The sequence below is a fragment of the Meles meles genome, chromosome 13 (assembly GCF_922984935.1).
Source record: "Meles meles chromosome 13, mMelMel3.1 paternal haplotype, whole genome shotgun sequence".
NCBI classification, from domain to species: domain Eukaryota; kingdom Metazoa; phylum Chordata; class Mammalia; order Carnivora; family Mustelidae; genus Meles; species Meles meles.
Genome location: NC_060078.1, coordinates 11,433,758 through 11,455,792, shown reverse-complemented (window position 1 = coordinate 11,455,792; position 22,035 = coordinate 11,433,758). Strand labels below are relative to the sequence as shown.

The window sequence follows — 22,035 nt, the reverse complement described above, 5'->3', positions numbered from 1 at the left end:
GGTATGGATTAAACTGATCCCCAGAATATCTGGAAGGAAGGTCAAAGCCTTGGCTATGACCACAGCTGTTGTCTTCAAATTCAAAAAAGTTCCTCATCAGGGTAACCATCTATTATTGATAGAGCCCGTTTCCTTCTTGAGTGAGATTCAGGATTAGTGGTTGTAGCCATTTCGAGAAAGTTAAAGAGGATGTTAAATGCCAAACACACACACACACACACACACACACACACACACAAAACAAACAAACAAACAATAAAAAAAAAAAAACAAGAAAAACACATGCCACCAAGGCCTTCTAATTATCAAGACATTCATAAACCCAAGACTGGCGATCATATCCACAAACAAAAATATACCCCTTGGGTGCATACATCAAACCAGTCTAGAGTCATTAACAGGCAATGAATGAAGGGAGCTGAGCTCAAACCAGGGGTCAGTTTGGGGGAGTGGCCCACAAGTTTCACTGGGCTGGCAAGCTTAGGGATGGGCAGCCATAGGAGGAAGGTTGGATATACGTAAAGATAGGGGAGGAAAAACTATAGGCATACAGATACCTTTAAGACTTAGTTACCACCAGTGATGAAGTCCTACTGAGTGTAAAACAGCAAAAATCATAAGAATTCCTATACAAAGAAACAATAGTCTAAAGATCTAAGTGAGATTAGGAACTTCCATTAAAGTGTGACTGTTATCAAAGAGTTATTGTACTGGTTTGGTCCTGACTCGGGAGAATATATTCAGATGTCATCTGGTTCTTTTTCTGTGATGTAGTCAGCTTGAGGTTTTCTTTTTTTCTTTTTTTTTAAATTTTGTTTATTTATTTGACAGACAGGGATCACAAGTAGGCAGAGAAGAAGGCAGAGAGAGAGAGGAGGAAGCAGGCTCCCTGCTGAGCAGAGAGCCGGATGCAGGCCTCCATCCCAGGACCCTGAGATCATGACCTAAGCCAAAGGCGGAGTCTCTAACCCACTGAGCCACCCAGGTGCCCTAGCTTGAGGTTTTCAATTGATTTGATCATCCAGTTGGATGTTGGAGCCTTTTTAGAATGAGAAACATGAATCCATGAGTCAGTGCCTTCTAATTTTGTGCCGCTGGATAAAGTCTTTGCGGAGATGTCTTCTCCAATAAACCACATCTCCAAATTGGAGGCTATGATGTTCAATGTCTTCATCTCCAGGGGGGAACAATGTGGAAAGGCTATTCTACCAAAGCAGGATTATCCTCTATGGCTTTGATTAAGCTTTTGTAAAATTGAAGCATTTCCCTTTTTATCAGCTGTGGATCAAAGGAAGCAAGACAAGCTACATTGAGTGTCCTGCTACAAGAACAGTCTCTTATTTAGCTGCTGTCAGAATGTTAGGAATTGGGGCACCTGGGTGGCTCAGTGGGTTAAAGCTTCTGCCTTCTGCTCAGGTCATGATCTCAGGGTCCTGGGATTGAGCCCTGCATCGGGCTCTCTGCTCAGCGGGGAGCCTGCTTCCCCACCCCCCCACCCCCCGTCTGCCTCTCTGCCTACTTGTGATCTCTGGCTGTCAAATAAATAAATAAAATCTTTTTTTTAAAAAAAATGTTAGGAATTTCATATAATTTTTTTTGGAACATCCCATTAACATACTCCATGCAAATATAACATAAAGAAGGCTTAGCATTGCTATTTTCTTTTTTCAAAGTGGGCTCCACGCATGGAGCCCAATGCAGGGCTTGAACTCCTGACCCTAAGATCAAGACCTGAGCTGAGATCAAGAATCAGATGCTTAACCGATGGAGCCACCCAGGTGCCAAGGAGTACTTTTTGACAATGCTTCCCATGTAATTTAACATATCAGATAAGACTAATTAATTTAATAGATCATTGTCATGCTCCAAGGACCCTCTTTGAAAAAATAATCCCAAGGGGAGCCTGGGTGGCTCAGTTGGCTAAGCTGCTACCTTTGGCAGCCGTCATGAACCCAGAGTCCTGGAATCGAGCCCTGCATTGGGCTCCCTGCTGAGCAGAGAGCCTGCTTCTCCCTCTCCCTCTGCCAGCTGTTCTGCCTACTTGTGCTCTCTCTCTGTCAAATAAATAAATAAAATCTTAAAAAAAAAAAAAAATCCCAGAGGCACCTGGGTGGCTCAGTGGGTTAAAGCCTCTGTCTTCAGCTCAGGTCATGATCCCAGGGTCCTGGGATTGAGGCCCTCATTGGGCTCTCTGCACAGCGGGAAGCCTGCTTCCTCCTCGCTCTCTCTCTGCCTGCTTTTATGCCTATTTGTGACCTGTCTGTCAAATAAATAAAATCTTTAAAAAAAAATCCCAAAGTCTCTTCCAGGTCAAAAAGACTTCATTTAGAATTTGATTTGGGGAGGTTTATAAAGAATATCAGAAGGTTTGGACACATGGCTAAATAGGATCACAGAAAATTATGAGACGATACTTATCAATTCAACCAAAGTGACAAAAGGATTTCATGGACAATCTTGAAGAAGAAGAAGGAGCAGGGGAGGAGGAGGGGGAGTGGGGAGAAGAAAAGGAGGAAGGAGAAGAAGGAGGAGGAGGAGGAGGAGGAGGAGGAGGAGAAAAAGAAGATTATATAGTTACAAAAGCCTTACCTCTTTTTGAGGAGAGAAGACTTAAATTTTTCTAAGTAATCAACGAGGTAATAAAGGTGAAACCTAGAATCATTGCTTCCCGGGCAGATTACATTAGGGATAAAGAAACCTTGCTTACAGTTTCTTACTAAGAACAGACCTACAGGGGTGCTTGGGTGGCTCAGTTGGTTAAGTGTCCAACTTTTTATTTCAGCTCAGGTCATGATCTCAGGGTCGTGAGATCAAGCCCCACACTGGTTGCTTGTGCTCAGCATGGAATCTACTAGAGTGTCTCCTTCTCCCTCTCGCCCTATCCCCACTCACATGTGTATGCATCCCCTCTCTCTCTCTCAAATAAAGTCTTTAAAAAAAAAAAAAAGAACAGACCTATAATCTAAGAAAATGTTGTTCTTGGTAGTTTTATTTTTACATATATTAATTAGAAATTTTAACTCTTAGAATTCTTATTTCCTAGTGAAAACTAAGAAAGCAACAATCCTGGCCTGGAAAATTTATAAACACATTTCATAACTTCTAGAAGTATAGTCCTCCTCATAGTAATTTTAATTATTTTGTCATAAAACCTATTTATTGGGGTGCCTGGGTGGCTCAGTGGATTAAAGCCTCTGCCTTCGGCTCAGGTCATGATCCCAGGGTCCTGGGATTGAGGCCCTCATTGGGCTCTCTGCTCAGTGGGGAGCCTGCTTCCTTCTCTCTCTCTCTGTCTGCTTCTCTGCCTACTTGTGATCTCTGTCTGTCAAATAAAAACAAAAAAAACCCTATTTATTAATAGACCTAAATATATATAAAGTCTACATATATATATACATACACACACAATCTCTCTATAAAAATTAAAAAACCAAAAGAAAATAAACTTACATAGAGACTATATATAGCAAAAATTAAAAAGCCAAAAGCAAATAAATTTATGCTCAATGTCTCAATGTATTATCCTATTAAGAAATGACTTAATGGGGACGCCTGGGTGGCTCAGTGGGTTAAGCGGCTGCCTTCGGCTCAGGTCATGATCCCAGCGTCCTGGGATCGAGTCCCACATCGGGCTCCGTGCTCGGCAGGGAGCCTGCTTCTCTCTGTCTCTGCCACTCTGTCTGCCTGTGCTCGCTCTTGCTCTCTCTCTCTGACAAATAAATAAATAAAAATCTTTAAAAAAAAAGAAAAAGAAATGACTTAATGGGCGCTCTGCTCAGCAGGGAACCTGCTCCTCCCCCCCCCACCTGCCTCTCTGCCTACTTGTGATCTCTGTCTGTCAAATAAATAAATAAAATCTTTTAAAAAAAATGAAATGACTTAAATATTTAATGATTACATCATCTAATTTAACTCAGCAAAACTCTAAGGTTTTAAGTTACCAAAAAAGACTTGGGGACAGTATTTCCAAAGACATTACTATTGTTGGGAGATTAATTTATAAATTTTATCTTATATCTATTTAATTCACGTGTTCTAAATAATTATATTTAGATGAGTCATGAACATTTCACAAGACATTAAACAGCTAGCTGTTATCTTTAACATATCTTTCTTGCTGACAAATTCTGTAACAGAGGTAATATGACCTTGGATGATTAGTAAACCCAGGTAAAAGAAGTTGTTTATCTGTATTACAACTAATGCTGGTAACTCTGAAAACAGGCCTCTTTTAATTAAATTCAGTTAGTTTTCATTCATTAAAGATTTACCGTAGGGGGACCTGGGTGGCTCAGTCATTTAAGTGTCTGACTTTGGCCTGGTTCCCTCATTTTGTGCTCTCTCTCTCTCAAATAAATAAAATCTTTAAAAAAAAAAAAAGATGAACCTTAGGGCACATGAACTTGAAAATTATTTGGATTAATTGCTATTATATTTTTGAGAGTTGTTACAAATACTAAGTCTATATAAGCACTTAATATTCTTTTTTTAAAGATTTTATTTTTATTTATTTGACAGATAGGGATCACAAGTAGGCAGAGAGGCAGGCAGGGAGTTGGTGGGGGAAGCAGGTTCCCCACTGAGCAGAGAACCCGATGCGGGGCTCGACCCCAGGACACTGAGATCACGACCTGAACCGAAGACAGAGGCTTAACCCACTGAGCCACCCAGGCGCCCCTTAATATTCTTTTTTTAAAAATATTTATTCATTTGTTTGTTTTAGAGAGAGAGAGAGAGAGCACGAGCAGGAGGGGCAGAGGAAGGAAAGAGAATCTCAAGCAGACTTGAGATTCGATGTGCAGGGAGCCTGACGTGGGGCTCAATCTCACCACTCTGAGATCACAACCTGAGCCCAAACCAAGAGCTGTACGTTTACCCAACTGCACCCCCAGGTGCCCTAGCATCTATTATTCTATAAGCCAATTAATCAGAGCCACAGGTGCCTAGAGAACTGGACAGAACTGGACAGGGCTCCTGCCAGCTCTGAGAGTCAGGTCTGAGAAAAAGAACACTTTAGACCACCAACCTGGAGAGCATTAAGGTCTAGTGTGTTCTGTTTGAAGTCTCAAGATGCTAGCACAGACATTCTCCCTCTTCCAATGAACAAGGAAGAGGTTAGACACAGGCCCCTACTGTCACCGACCATTCTCAGGAAGGGTATGCAAGACAAACGCAGAGTAGAATTAGTGAAACACAACCTCTTGGATAAGTGCAGCAAGTCTGGGTTGAGACACCAGTTTGGAGATATATATGCAGTATTTTATACTATGAAAGGGACACTTTCTTTCCAGAAGAGTCACCAGAGGCACAGATCTGGGGCGTGAGCTTGGCAAGTTTGCACAAGCCAATGTTCACGGCATCCCTGGCTCTGGGCTCCGTGGACTCTACACACCCGGCATCATCCCCCTGCCTACTCCACACAAGGCCATGTGGAGCCCGAAAGAGGAATTGGGGTTATCAGTGAAACTGTTTTCACCAGCCTCTTCTCAATCCAGTTTTTAAAACAGAACAAAGAAAGCAATCCTTGTTTCATTTTCCCCAAGCAGGAACTCTGCTAACTAGTTTCAGTTTCCACTTTCGGTTTTTATCTTGGTTTCCAGTTTAATTTGGTAACAACACGCCCACAGTTTACACCACTAACTGTTTATCTGATCGAACCCTGTGTTGGGACTGAGCTGGGACTGAGTGCAGAACATCCTCACGCCTCGCGGGAATCTCAGAGGAGCCCATCAGCTCAGCAGAACACTGCAGAACCGTCATCTGATTCATCGCAGCCATGAGGTAAGGATTTCTCTGCTTCCCCGCCTTTCAGTCTAAAGTTTTAAGAAAAATGTTAATCAAAACCATCTCAAGAGACTTCGTTTCAGTAATGTTAAGTTTCCTCAGTCTTCTATCTGAGCATCTGCTTGTGGACTGAGTGTTCGCTAATTCGGGCATTTTCCTCAAGCTTACCTCATAGTAAAGCCCAAAGAAGCAGAGGGATGCAGGAAGAGTTTCTTGGGAAGGGAGAAAATGACCCCCAATCTCTGAAATTCTTTTCCCTAAACTCAGTACTGTCTGACCTAGGGAAGGAAGGGACATTTGGTCTGGAAAGAGACAGTGCTTTCTGCTGGCTCTTCACTGTGGGGGAAGAGTGGGACCCACACAGCTCTATGAGCCACAGTCCTGGGTTCTCTCAGATTCTTGAGGAAAATGCTGTGGGCATGGGGTCGCAGAAGCTCACAGCCTAGAGAACAAGATCTTTCTCACTGTACTGCTGGGTTCCCACGGCAGGTCTTCTCAATCTGCCTGGATTTAGACGAACAGATGACCTCTCTCCTAGGGAAGCCAGTGCTACGCAGAGCCCTGATATCCTCCGGGCCACGGGGTTTGACCAGAGTTGTGTGCTTGGGAACATCCACATCTCCCTTAGCTAAAGGCCCTCATGTGGGAATTCTATGTTGTCCAAACTGAATCTTGATTTAAATCACCTTTAATATCAACAGACTAAAAATTTTAATTAATATCGACTTGCAAATTTCCTCTCGGTGCTCCAGTGGACAAAATTTGAAGTGATGGAAGTTCCACAAAGCCTATGATCAACCCTCCTCCCTGGTCCATAGACAGATGGAGGGGGTTATCACAGATAAAGGAAATAATAATAATAATGATAATGATAATATAGAAGTAGCTATCACTTCCTTAATGCTTATTAAGTACCAGCCTGGCTTCTAAAAGTATTATGCAAATTATTATATTTAATACTCAACAGACAGCCATGAGGCAGGTACTCAGATCATACTGATTTTGCAATAATGAATCTCAGACTTAGAAACATTAAGGATCACACAGATAACAAATGACAGAGCTGAGACATGAACCAGAGTTCCTATTCAGTGATACCTTATTTAACCTTTAAACCAATGTTTCTTTTTTTTTAGATTTGTTTATTTATTTTAGAGAGGTGGGGGAGGGGCAGAGGCAAAGAGAGAATCTCAAGCAGACTCCGTGCTGAGTGCAGAGTCCAGCGCGGGGCTCCATCCCAGGACCCTGAGATCATGACCTGAGCTGAAGATACAGATGCTTAACTAACTGAGCCATGCAGGCACCCCTAAACCAGTATTTTTTAAAGTGTACCAGTGGGGGGATTCATGAGATCACTTCTGACTGCATACTTATCAGTTTTTGTGTTTTAATGCTTTTGTGTTTATTTCAACCCATACTAGAGAAAGATATATATATATATATATCACTTGTAGGATTTCTCTTGGGTTAGTAGCATGATTTTTTTTATTGTGATAACATATATGTATGGTAAAATTAGCCACTGTCACTTATTTTCAAGTGTATGATTTTGTGGCATTTAGTACATTCACGACATTGTCCACCCATCACCAGTATCGCCTTCAAGAATATTTTCATGACTCTGAGGAGAAACCCCACACCCCTTAAGGAGTCACTTTCCACTCATCCTTCGCTCCAGGCTCTTGCAACCATTAATCTGCTTTCACTCTTTGGATTTGTCTACTGTGGATATTTCATATCAATGGACACATGCAAGAAGTGGCTTTCTGAGGCTGCCTTATTTCACTCAGCATAATGTCTTCAAGGTTCACCCATGTTGTAGCAGGTGTGAGAATGCCCTTTTCCATGTTCAGGCTGAACAATATTCCACTGTATATAGACTCCATTCATTCCTTGATGGCATTTAGGTTGCTCCTACCTTTTGACTGTTGTGAACAATGCTGCTATGAATATAAGCATGTAAATATCTGTTCAAGTCTCTGTTTTCACTTGTTTTGGGTATACCCCAAAGTGGCACTGCAGACTCATATGACAAATCTAATTTTTTGAAGAATCATCACCATTTTCCACAGCAACTGCCCCATTTTTTAAAAAGATTTTATTTATTTATTTGACAGAGACCGCAAGTAGGCAGAGAGGCAGGCAGAGAGAGAGAGAGGAGGAAGCAGGCTCCCTGCTGTGCAGAGAGCCCGATGCGGGGCTCGATCCCAAGACCCTGAGATCATGACCTGAGCTGAAACAACTGCCCCATTTTATATTCCCAGAAATAATGCATAACAGTTCGAATTTTTCCACAACCTCCTCAACACTCGTTTTCTTCTCTTTTGCTGAGTAGTCATCCTAATGGGTGTGAAGTGGTATCTCATTTTACTTTTCTTTTTTAAAGATTTTATTTATTTATTTGATGAATAGAGATCACAAGTAGGCAGAGAGGCAGAGAGAGAGGAAGAAGCAGGCTCCCCGCTGAGCAGAGAGCCCAATGCAGGACTCCATCCTAGGACTCTGATATCATGACCTGAGCCGAAGGCAGAGGCTTAACCCACTGAGCCACCCAGCCATCTCCTCATTTTACTTTTGATTTGCATTTCTTTCATGTGTTTAAGGCAACCTGTGTATCTTCTTTGGAGAAATGTTCAATCCTTTGCCCATTTTTTAGTCAGTTGTTGTTTTTTCTTTTTTTTTTTTTAAGATTTTATTTATTTATTTTACAGAGAGAGAGATCACAAGCAGGCAGAGAGGCAGGCAGAGAGAGAGGAGGAAGCAGGCTCCCCGCGGAGCAGAGAGCCCGATGTGGGGCTTGATCACAGGACCCTGAGATCATGACTTGAGCTGAAGGCAGCGGCTTAATCCACTGAGCCTCCCAGGTGCCCCAGTTGTTGTTTTTTCTTGTTAAAGATTTATTTATTTGGAAGAGAGAGAAAAAGCATGAGGAGGGGGAGGGGTAGAAGGAGAGGAAGAGAGAGAATCTGAATCAGACTCCCCAAAGAGCGGGGAGTCCAATGGGGGATTCAATCCAAGTACCCTGAGATCATGACCTGAGCCAAAATCAGGAGTCAGATGTTTAACCAACTAGGCAACTCAGGCACCCCTGTTGTTTGTTTGTTTTTTTGTTGTTAAGTTACAAGAGTTGTTTATGTAGTCTGGATATTAATCTCTTATCAGATATGTGATTTGCAAATAATCTCTCCCATTTTGGGGGTTGTCTTTTCATTCTGTCAGTAGTTCCCTTTGAGGTGCAAACATTTCTAATTTTGACAAAATCCAATTTATCTCTGTTTCCTTGTGTTGCCTCTGCTTTTGGTGTCCTAACCAAGACATCCAAATCCAACGTCATGAGGGGTTTTTTTCCTATTTTCTTCTAAGATTTTTGTAGTTTGGTCCATTTTGAACTCATTGTTTTGTTTTGTTTTAGTATGTAGTATATACTTCATTCTTTTGAATGTGGCTATCCAGCTTTCCTGGCACTATTTTTTGGGGGGGGTGTTTTTTTTTTTTTAAGATTTTATTTATTTGAGAGAGCAAACAAGCACAAGTCAGAGGAGGGGCAGAGGAAGGAGGGGAAGAAGCAGACTTCCTGCTGAGCAGGGAGCCGGATGGACCTAGGACCCTGAGATCATGACCTCAGCCGAAGGTAGATGCTTAACTGACTGACCTGCCCAGGTGCCCCCTGGCACCATTCGTTAAAACATCTTTCTCCATTAAATGGTCCTGGCACATGTATTAAAAACCATTTGGCCGTTGTTATGGAATGAATTGTGTCCCTCTGGTCATACGTTGAAGGGTGTTCGTCATATGGGCGACCGTCATATGGGTGGTCTAACGCCCACTTTAACTGTATTTAGAGATGGGGCCTGTGAGGAAGTACTAAGGGCTAACTGAGGTCATAATGGCCCACCCTTATGGAAGAAGAGGAAGTGCACTCACTGTCTCTCAATCCATGCACCACAGAGGAAAAGTCATGTGGACACCAGTTAAGAGCCCTTATCAGGAAACAAATCAGTATGTACCTTGATTGGGGCCTCCCAGCCTCCAGAACTGTGAGAAAATAAATATCTGTTGTTTAAGCCAGTCAGTCCGTGGTACTTCATTATGGTAGCCCTAGAAGACAAATGCAATCTTATACCCGAGTGTTTATTTCTGGGTTCTCTATCCTGTTCCACTGATCAATGTGTTGGTCTTTACACCCATACCCCCGTTTTGATTACTGCAGCTTTATTGTAAGTTTTGTATGAGACCTCCAACTTTGTTCTTTCTCCAGATCATTTTGGTTCTTTGTGATCCCTTGGGATTCCATCTGAATTTGCAGATGGATTTTTCTATTTCTGCAAAAAACAAAAACAAAAAACAACAACAAAAAAAAAACCAACACAAAACGCCATTAGGATTTTGACATGGATTGCACTGAGTCTGTGGATTGCTTTGGGTGGTATTGACATCTGAACAGTAGTAAAGCTTCCCAGCCATGGACACAGGATGCTTATTTTATTTGTGTCTTCCTAACCTTCCTTCAGCAGTGTTCTGTGGTTTCCAGTGTACGAGCCTTCCACATCCTTGGCTGACTTTATGCCTAAGTATTTAATTCTTTTCGATGCTGTTATAAAAAATTATTTTCTTCATTTGCTTCCTGGCTTGTTTATTGTTAATGCACAGAAACACAACTGATTTTTACATGTTGATCTTGTATGCTGAAATTCTGCTGAAATCATTTCTTAGTTCTAACAGGTTTTGTGTGACATCATTAGGACGTTCTATGTACAAAATCTTGTTATTTGTAAACAGAGATCATTTTACTTCTTCTTTTCCAATTTAGAATGCATTTTATTTCTTCTCTTGATTGACTACTCTGGCTAGGACTTCCAGAACTACGTTGAAGAGAAGTAGCAAAAGTGAGCACCCTTGCATTGTTCCTAATCTTAACAGAGAAGCTTCAGTCTCTCACCTAGCTATGGAATTTCCTTTTTTTTTACCCCTTAAGATTTTATTTATTTATTTGACAGAGAGAGATTACAAGTAGGCAGAGAGGCAGACAGAGAGAGAGGCGGAAGCAGGCTCCCTTCTAAGCAGAGAGCCTGATGCGGAGCTCGATCCCAGGACCCTGAGATCATGACCTGAGCTGAAGGCAGAGGCTTAATCCACTGAGCCACCCAGGCGCCCTGGATGTTGAGGAAGTTTCCTTCTATTCTAATTTGTTGAGTGTTTTTATCATCAAAGGGTGTTGTGATCCTGTCAAATGCTTTTTCTACATCAATTTAGATGATCATATGGATTTTTTTCGTTCTGTTAATGTGGCATATTAAAATGATTGATTTTCCTACACTGAATTATTCTTGAATTCCAGGAATAAATCCTACTTGGTCATGGTGTATAATCCTTTTCATATCCTGTTAAGTTCTGTATGCTAGTATTTTGTTGAGGGTTTGGCATTAATATTCATAATGAAAATTGGTCTGTAGTTTAGTTTTGTGTTTTTGTCTTATTTGACCTTGGTATCTCTGTCACATTGGCCTCATAGAATTTATGAATTTGGAAGTACAGTGTTTTTCCTCTTTCATTTTTTTGGAAGCGTTTTAGGAATTGGTGTTAGTCTTTTTTTATGAGTCTTCCAACTCCTAGTTAAATCTCGGACAAAGTCTTTCCCTGACAGGCCTCGTGAGAGATGGCTGCCTCCCTCACCCCAGACTTTGCACAGCCAGCAAAGTGCGGCCTCTGAAGGGAGCTGCAGTCCAAACGCAGGGCCTCTCTGGCTCATCATCTTTTCATGTGTTTGCAGTTCCTAAGCCAGGACCCCTCATTCCGTGGTCTCTTTCTCTGAGGCCTTGTGTGGAGGTGGTCCTCACATACCTCTGCTGAGACAACGTGACAGGAGGGTGGAGAGGGAAAGCTGGAAGACATGTCTCCCCACTCTGACTCAGTACCCAAAATATGAGATGATGATCTAGGTGACAATAGGTATGTGCCTCCATAAAACGTAAAAACTCTGCCAAAAAAGAAAAGTTCAGGACCAGATGGCTTCACTGGTGAATTCTACCACACTTTTTTCCCCCCAAAGATTTTATTTATTTATTTGACAGAGAGAGATCACAAGTAGGCAGAGGCAGGCAGAGAGAGAGGAGGAAGCAGGATCCCCACTGATCAGGAAGCCTGATGCAGGGCTCAATCCCAGGACCCTGGGATCATGACCTGAGCCAAAGGCAGAGTATTTAACCCACTGAGCCACCCAGGCGCCCCTCTACCACACTTTTGAAGTGTCAGGAGCAAGGTGGAGATACCAGATGTCAAGGGAGCTAACACGGATGGGCCCACGTTTTTACCAAGCAAAAGGTCACTGTTTCGAACTTGGACTTGTTGAGTGAGCGTCTTCTCAATTCTCTTTCCCTGATCCTGAAGGCTTGTTAGGCAAGGCTTGCCTGTGCGAGATGCTCTTAGCTGTCTTGTCCAAACACCGGCAGGATCAGTTCAGTATCCCGAGCCAGATCAATGCATCCCCACATCCCCCAATCCAACTCACCATTTGAAACCTTGGTTGGACTTCTCTATTCTGGAAGTCCGTGCGTGTCCTACAGAGAAAGAGGAAGAGGACTTGTCCTTCCCCTCACCTAACAAAAGAAATTGCCTTACCTACCAACCAGAGAACACAGGGAAAGAACTCATGAACTTGAAGATAGAATGATAGAAATTATCCAATCTCATACTAACTTTAAGTAGCTGTGCAAACACCCAAAGGATGAACCCAAAGAAATCCAGGACACAATGCAGTGAAATTTTTGAAAACTAAAGACAAAGTAGAGGACAGAAATGATGCCTTTGGGCATCATTTGGGGGGGGAACCCATAATTCTCATGCCGGCTAATTTCTCATTAGAAACCATGGAGTCTAGAAAAAAGAGGCAGGTGCAGAGATTACTTAAAAATAAAATCTTTAAAAACAAAAAACATTCTCAGATGAAGGAAAACTAAAAGATGTCACCAGAAGATTTACCCTAAAGGGATACATAAAGGCAATTCTTCTCCAATAAGCAAAAAAGAGGAAGTAAAAGGCATATAGCTCAGAAAGGAAAAATAAAACTGTCACTGTTTACAGATGCCATTATGGTCTACCTAGAAAATCCCATCTATAAAACAACTCCTAGAACTAATGAGTGAGCCCATCAGGGTAGCAGAATGTAAGACTGATGTAAAAAACCCAATTGTATTTAGGTATACCAGCAATGAACATGTGGAAATTGAAGTTAAAATAGAATAGAATTTTAGGTTGCTTCAAATAAATATTAAATTATAAATATAACATAAAATATATAGGATTTGAATGCCTAAAACTACACAATGCTTATGAAAGGAATCAAAGAAGGTCTAAATAAACAGAAATACAGCATGTTCATGGATTAGAAGACTCAACATACCAAAACTGTCAATTCTCCCTTAATTGATATAAAATTCCTATCAAAATTCCAGCAATGGGGTGCTTGGGTAGCTCAGTCGGTTAAGTGTCTGCCTTCAGCTCAGGTCATGATCCTGGGGTCCTGGGATCAAGCTGCAGTCAGGCTCCCTGCTCAGCGGGGAGTCTGCTTGTCCCTCTCCCTCTGCCCCTCCACCCCCGAAGATGTTCTGTTGCATACACACACGATCACTCTCTCTCTCCCCCAAATAAATAAGGCCTTTTAAAAAAGAAATATTAAAAAATCTCCAGCAAGATATTTTATAAATATAGACATTAATAATCTAAAATTTACATGGAAAGGCAAAGGAACTAGAATAATAGTTTTTAAGAAGAATAAAGTGAGAGGAATCACCCTACACAATTTTAAGACTACAGTAAGTGAAATTATATGGTATCGGTATAGAGATAAAAGCATAGCTCAGGGAAACAATAAGGAACTCAGAAATAATCCCACATAATTATTGCCAACTGACTTTTCACAAAGGTACAGAAGCAATTCAATGAAGAAAGAACAGTCTTTTCAACAAATTGTGATTGGAACAACAAGATACCCATAGGCAGAAAATGAGCCAGCAAATTAATCTTCATACATTATGCAAAAGTTAACTCCAAATGGATCATAGATACAATGTAAAAGTGAACCTATAAAATGTGTAGAAGAAATCACAGGCAGGGCGCCTGGGTGGCTCAGTCAGTTACATGTCTATCTTCGGCTCAGGTCATGATCTCAGGGTGTTGGGATGGAACCCCCTGTTGGGCTCCCTGCTCAGTGGGGAATCTGCTGCTCCCTCTGCCTCTGCCACTCCCCCAACTCATGCTTGCTCATTCTCTCTTGCTACCTCTGAAATAAATAAAAATATTTAAACTAAAAAATTAATAAATTAAAGGGACACCTAAGTGGCTCCATTGGTAAGCATCTGCCTTCAGCTCCGGTCATGCTCCCAGGGTCCTAGGATTCAGTTCCATATAGGGCTCCTTGCTCAGCTGGGAGTCTGCTTCTCCCTCTCCTCTGCCATTCCCCCTGCTTGTGCTCTCTCTCTCTCTCTCTCTCTGACGAATAAATAAATAATATATTTTTAGAATTAATTAATTAAAAGAAAAAGAATTCATAGGAGAGAATCTTCAGGACCCAGTGCTTGCTACAGAGTTCCTGGACATGATACCAAGAGCATGATCCATGAGAGACGAAAAAAAAAAATCAATAAACTATAGTTCATCAAAAGTAAAAACTTGGGCGCCCGGATGGCTCAGTCGATAAGTGTCTGTCCTCGGCTCAGGTCATGATCCTGGGGTCCGGGGATCTAGCCCTGCATTGGGCTCCCTGCTCAGTGGGAAGCCTGCTTCTCCCTCTCCCCCACTGCTTGTGTTCCCTGTCTCATTGTATCTCTGTCGAATAAATAAAATCTTAAGAAAAAAGTAAAGGCTTTTGCTCTTCAAAAGACCTTATTAAAGGATCAAAAGACAGGCTATACCCCGAAAGAAAATATTTGAAAACCACACACCTCACAAAGGACTCATATCTAGAATCTATTAAGAATTCTTGAAACTGGGGCGCCTGGGTGGCTCAGTGGGTTAAAGCCTCTGCCTTCGGCTCAGGTCATGATCTCAGGGTCCTGGGATCGAGCCCCGCATCGGGCTCTCTGCTCGGCAGGGAGCCTGCTTCCCCCTCTCTCTCTCTGCCTCTCTCTCTGCCTGCCTCTCTGCCTACTTGTAATTTCTGTCTTGAAGAAAAAAAAAAAAAGAATTCTTGAAACTGGACAATGAAAAAACAAACCATCCAAATAGAAAACAGGCAGAAGATATGAAGAGATACTTTGCCAAGGAGGATATGTAGGTGGTGAAGGAGCTCAGGAAAAGATTTTCAACAGCATTAGCCCTTAGGGAAGGGAAATTAACCCCACAATGAGATATCCTATTAAGAGAGCTAAGAAAAAAACATTTTTAAATGAAAATTCCAAATGCTGATAAGAATGCAGAGAATTGGATCCTTCATACATTCTAGTCAGAATGGAAAATGATAGGGTCACTGTAGGAAATAGTTGGGCAGTTACTTAAAAACATAAGCACACACTAACCATATAACCTATAGTTATAATATATATATATATTATATATATAATATATATAATATAGATATTATAGATATATATAGATATATTATATATTATATATATTATAATATATATAATATATAATAAGATATATATATTAGATATATCATTATATCTATATATATAGATATATATATAGATATATATAGATAGATATAGATATATAATATTATATATTATATATATCTATATATAATAATATATATATTTTATATATATTATATATAATATATATTATATATTATATATATTATATATAATAATAATTATATTATATTTTATATATATAATATAATATATATTAATATATTATATATGATATATATATTATATATAGTTATATATATAATAAATATATTATTATATATATAATTATATTATATATAATATATTATATCATATTATATATTATATTATTATATTATATAATAATATAATATATAATATAATATATTATATATATTATATATATTTATATATAATATATATTATATATTAATATATATTAATATATTATTATTATATATTAATTATTAATGTATATTATATATTATATAATATTTATATATAATGATATAATAATTATATAATATAATAATTATATATTAATTATTAATATATTAACATATTATTATTATATTATTATTAATATATAGATATATTATATATGATATATGATATAATATAATATATAATTATATAATATATTATTGTATTATATATTATATAATATATTATATTATATATTATATTATATTATATATAATATATATATTATATATATTGTATATAATATAATATAATATATAATATAATATATAATATATATATTATTTATTAATATATATTAATATATTATTATATATTAATTATTAATGTATATTGTATATTATATAATATTTATATATAATAATATAATAATTATATATTATATTATATATTATATATTATTAATATTATATATTAATTATTAATATATTGATATATTATTATATTATTATTAATATATATTAATATATTATATATGATATGATATATGATATAATATAATATATAATTATATAATATATTATTGTATTATATATTATATTATATATTATATATTATATATTATATTATATTATATATTATATATTATATATTATATTATATATAATATATATATTATATATAATATATAGTAATATATATATAATAAAAGATATATATAATATATCTATCTATATATAGATATATAGATCTATATATCTATCTATATATATATCTATATATATATCTATATATATCTATCTATAGATATATCGATCTATATATATAGATCGATATATCTATCGATATATATAGATCTATATATCTATAGATCGATATATCTATAGATAGATATATCGATCTATATATATCGATAGATATATAGATCTATATATCTATCTATATATAGATATATAATATATATAATATATAATATATATAGATATTATATATAATATATAATATATAGATATTATATATATAATATATAATATATAGATATATATAGATATATATATATAGATATAGTTATAGATAGAAGCCATTCCTAGGCATCTTTCCCATGGAAATGAAAATGAATGTTCACACAAAAGTCTGTGCACAGCTCTTCCTAGCACCTTGATCTGTAATAGGCCCCAAACCGAAAATTCTCGGAAACATCCTAGAATAGATGCATAGGTAAACCAACTGTGGCATGCCCATGCCGCAGGATATCATTCCCCAATAAAAAGGAATGAACCACATATAAACTGAACAATGGATGGATGCCAGGGCATTATGATGAGTGAAAAAAAAAAAAAAAGGCAATCTCAAAATGTCACCTACTGTATCATTCCATGATATGACATTCTTGAAGTGACCAAATCATAGAGAAGAAAACAAGTGACCAGAGGCTAGGGATGTTTGGTGAGAAGGGAGGGGAACAGGTGTGATTCTGATAGTATGAGCACGGCATTTGTGATGATAAAGTAGTTCTGCATCTCGACTGAGGTCGTGGTTTTACTCTCGCGGTGAAACGACGCAGAACTGACATATTGTCTCAGTGTCAGTCATCTTTGCTCTGGTACGATCATTCAGTGAGGTGCAATCTCCGGAAGAAACTGGGGGAAGGGCACGCCGGACCTCTGTACTCTCTTTGCAAATATTAGCCAATCTATAATTATTTCCAAGTAATAAGTGCAGAAAAAGACTTGGTTGAACAAATATCATCCCTTCTAGGTGGTCTTCGTTTGTTGCAAAATCTACAGACTAAAGTCGTGAAGTGAATAACAGATATTGGGAAGGAAAGAACGGTGGGGGGTAGTACGTGACCAGTCAAAGTGATGGCTTCGTTTCCGTGAGACTGAGCGCTCCTGAAATTGCAAATAATTGTCGTCTATGTTTCCAGTGACAAATCCGAAGGGAATCTCCTTGAAGAGAGCCTGGTTCAGCTGAGATGTCACTTCACGTGGGAGTTGCTAGTGGAAGACACCGAGCTGCCCGATTTAGAAAACAGGATCTTGGATGAGATTGATTTCCTGGACACCAGATACAACGCGGGGATCCACAACCTGCTGGCCTACGTCAAACACCTCAAGGGCCAGAACCAGGAAGCCCTGCAGAGCCTGCGGGAAGCCGAAGCCTTGATCCAGCAGGAACAGGCCGCCCAGTCCGAGGCGAGAAGTCTGGTCACGTGGGGCAACTACGCCTGGCTGCATCACCGCATGCGCAGGCCGCAGGAAGCCCGGGCTTACCTGGACAAGGTGGAGGACGCCTGCAAGAAGCTCGGGGCTTCCTCCCGCTACAGCGTGCAGTGTCCCCAGATGGACTGCGAGGAGGGGTGGGCCTTGCTGAAATGCGGAGGAAAGAACTATGAACGGGCCAAGGCCTGCTTTGAGAAGGCTCTGGCAATGGACCCGGAAAACCCTGAATTCAGCACTGGGTATGCGATCTCCACCTACCGCCTGGACGGCTTCCACAAAGCAACACAGGTTAGCGAGGCGTTTTGTCTGCAGCCCCTGAGAGAGGCCATCAGACTAAACCCGGAAGATGCGTATGTTAAGGCTCTCCTTGCCCTGAAGCTCCAGGACGTAGGCCAAGAAGCTGAAGGAGAAAAGTACATCGAAGAAGCACTAGGCAACACGTCCTCGCAGACCTACGTCTTCCGGTACGCGGCCAAGTTTTACCGAAGGAAAGGCTATCTGGATAAAGCTCTTCGGCTCCTAAAAATGGCCCTGCGGGCCACCCCGTCCTCTGCCTTCCTGAATCACCAGGTAGGGCTTTGCTACAGAGCACAAATGATAGCAATCAAGAGAGCTGCCAACTGGCAGCCCAGGGGACAGGACAGAGAAAATGTTGACAGAATGGTAAGATTAGCCATATCTCATTTTCAGTTTGCTCTGGAACAAAAGCCCACGTTTGAAATTGCTTACATACACCTGGCGGGCATGTACATAGAAGTCGGCGACTATGGGAGAGCGGAAGACATGTACCAAAAAGTGCTCTGCTTGAAATCACTCGAAGAAGAAAAACTGCAAGAGATCCATTTCCACTATGGTCAGTTTCAGGAATTTCAAAAGAAATGTGAGATCAGTGCAATTATCCATTATCTGAAAGCAGTAAAAATAGAGAAGGCATCACTGTTAAGGGATAAAAGTATCAATTCTTTGGAGAAATTGGCTTTAAGGAAACTTCGTAGAAATGCATCAGATGTAGAAAGCTTGAGCATTCTCGGGTTCATCTATAAAGTCAAAGGAGAGATAAATAAGGCCCTGGAGTACTATGAGCGGGCCCTGCGGCTGGCTGCTGACTTTGGGAACTCTGAGACAGGATCCCTAGCCGAGGAAATGTGAACCTCGTTCACATTGTTTGACTTTTAGGTAACTCTAAACCTAAACTCTAAACTCTAGTCATTTTTTCTGCTTGCTACTTTCAGAAACATATTAAGTAATTAAGTAATCTGCTATAGTGATAGAAGTTTTTAACATTTATACTCAAACCTGATAAAATATTGTTTGTAGTCAGTAGTGAAGAGTGAAACAGATATACACACATTTCTGTATGTGAGAATGAAAGGAACCATTTCTCTGTGAATCTAGTAGAAAAGCAATTTTTTGAGTAGATTTGTAGCAAATAAAGCAGTGGATTTATGTAAAATAAAATGTTTCATTCATTTTTATCAACAAATCATTTTCAGTTAGATACTGAATATGGTGATGTGGGGGGGGGGATCTTTTTACTCTACCCATCTTAGGTTCACTGGCCAGGCCCCCACAGTGAGACTAGTAGGACAGATGAATAAGAGAAAAACAGATTTATCAACACATGCATCTCACATACACATGGGAGCGCCCAATAATGAGTAACTCAAAGGGTGGTTAGAACCTGGACTTCCGGGGCACCTGGGTGGCTTAATGGGTTCAGCCTCTGCCTTTGGCTCAGGTCATGATCTCAGGGTTCTAGGATCGAGCCCCGCATCGGGCTCTCTGCTCAGCAGGGAGCCTGCCCCCCTCCCCAGCCTCTCTGCCTACTCGTGACCTCTCTCTCTGTCAAATAAATAAATAAAATCTTAAAAAAAAACAAAAACCTGGATTCCAGAGCATTCTAACAAACGAACATTACATTTAGAGAAGGGATAAGAAGAAGGAAAAGAACCTTGAGTTTCTAGTGTGGCAAACTGTAGGAAGGTAAATATATGGGGGAAATTAATGGAAAATAAGAGCTAGTTAATAAGGTCTGTTGCGTAGATTTCTCCGGTAGTGACTCTGCGCTGATAAGGGCCTAGAGTTGTCTCAGGCAATCAACTTCTGTCTCCGGGTGGAGGGGTAGAGAGGGTAAGGGGACACCTTTACAAAGGTATGTACTACTTTTAGGCCGATAGGGAATTGCAGAAAGTTTTCCTTACATCTGCTTCTTCTCAGTTGCCTTCAGTTGAAAATAATCCACATGCCAAGTGCCTCGGTGGCTTAGTCCCTTATGCATTTGCCTTTGGCTCAGGTCATAGTCTCAGGGTCCTGGGATTGGACCCACATCAGGCTCCCTGCTCAGCGGGGAGCCTGCTTCTCGCTCTGCCTCTGCCTCTCCTCCTGCTCATGTGTGTGCCCATTCCCTCTCTCTCTCAAATAAATTAATAAAATCTTTAAAAAGAGAAACAATAATCCATATGCCGATGGGGCCTATTTTAGGATGGCATATGCTGCTGTCCTTCAGTGAAGAAAGCAGACATTTTCCCAAACCTCCTAAAGTTCACAATCTAGACAGAGAAACAGTAAAACAAGTGCACAGTCAAGGTCAATTTTCTCCATGAGGTTAATTTACTGCCAAATTGTTCCAAGCAGCTTCTCTTGTTCTATGCTTTTTGAAGCACTATTTATTCAGTCATTTTCTGGTCTTGATCAAGAAATAGGAAAAGGATACTAAATGATTTGAGAGACCATCAGTACAATCACCTTTGAGTACGACATTTAATGAAAGGGGTTGCACACCGAGCAGTAATTTTAAGAAGAAAAAAATAAGGAAACGACGTGATTTTTTTCATTTCTGTATTTATTTTGGGGGGAGGATATATTAATTTCCTACTGTGGCTATAACAAGTAAATAAAACTTGGTGGCTTAAAATCACAGAAACGTATTATCTTACAGTCCTGGAGGTCAAAAATCTGAAATGGGTTTCGTTGGACTGAAATCAAAGTGTTGGCACGGCCATGCTGCCTCCTGAGGTTCTCGGGTACAAGCCCTCTTGTACCTTTTCCAACTATGAGAGGCTGCCTACATTTCTTGCTGGGGACCCTGATCCACAAGAATACAAGTCCTCAAGGAATTCACAAACAGACTGCACAGGTCTTTGGATTTCTACCAGAATTCTATAGGAACTGAAAGGACAGAATTTTTATCATTGAAGGGCAGGCATCAGAGTTACAGAGGTGCAATCTTACCCACTTACAAACCAGAGATTTAGAAGAGCAAAAAAATGGCATCTTATAGTGCTTATATGTTTGGGGTAGGAGGCCAGGTGGTGCTAAAAATGAGTTTGACCACTGCCAACTCTCCCAGACTGAGAAATACTCAGTGTGAAGAACTGTTGGATAATTGGCTGTTTCTCGACTAGGCAACCCGTCCCAGGTATTGCTATCCATTGTTTGCTGCCCGAAAACAGAGCTCATTCATGCAAAGTAAGTGTTTGGATTTTGTGATGTGTTTATGTGAAGTGTGTTTGACGGTCTACAGAGACCACAGATATTAGAGTGTCTTATAACCGAATACCATCTCTCTATCCCCTCCCTCCTTACTCTGGAGGAGGTCTCTGCACCCTCAGGGCTCTGTAGCTCTAACACGTGGAATAGCCTTGATGTTTGCGGAGAAAAACAACAAGCAGCAAATCCAGAAAAACAGATGCTTTTTGGTATTGAAAACGCTATGCCAAAATTACACACGACCATCTCCAGGCATTACCAAGAAGTCTCTTCAAATTGACAGCTGACTTCTGGGAGCTGGCTACTCCCATGGAAATGACTGGCAGACCCTTAGCTGGTGTGCTCATTTAGAGTTTCCAAAATTTCTCCAAGTGCCTAGGGAATATCTCTCACGTCCCCTAAATCCCACCAAGCCACAGCTCCTGCCATTCACTACTGCGAAGGTGCCCCAGGCCAGATCTTTGCTACTGCTGTCTACACACCACGGCAAGCTTCAGTTCCTT

At 39.9% G+C, this 22,035-nt stretch overlaps 1 protein-coding gene across 1 annotated transcript; it reads left to right on the top strand.

The window, feature by feature from the left end:
- The first annotated feature begins 5,610 nt into the window (after positions 1-5,610).
- On the top strand, positions 5,611-19,838 carry LOC123955617 (interferon-induced protein with tetratricopeptide repeats 1-like). The gene is made up of 2 exons (XM_046027845.1): positions 5,611-5,781; positions 17,749-19,838. Exons 1-2 carry the CDS (start codon positions 5,777-5,779, stop codon positions 19,190-19,192), a joined length of 1,449 nt encoding a protein of 482 aa, XP_045883801.1. The 5' UTR covers positions 5,611-5,776; the 3' UTR covers positions 19,193-19,838.
- Positions 19,839-22,035: the final 2,197 nt, after the last annotated feature.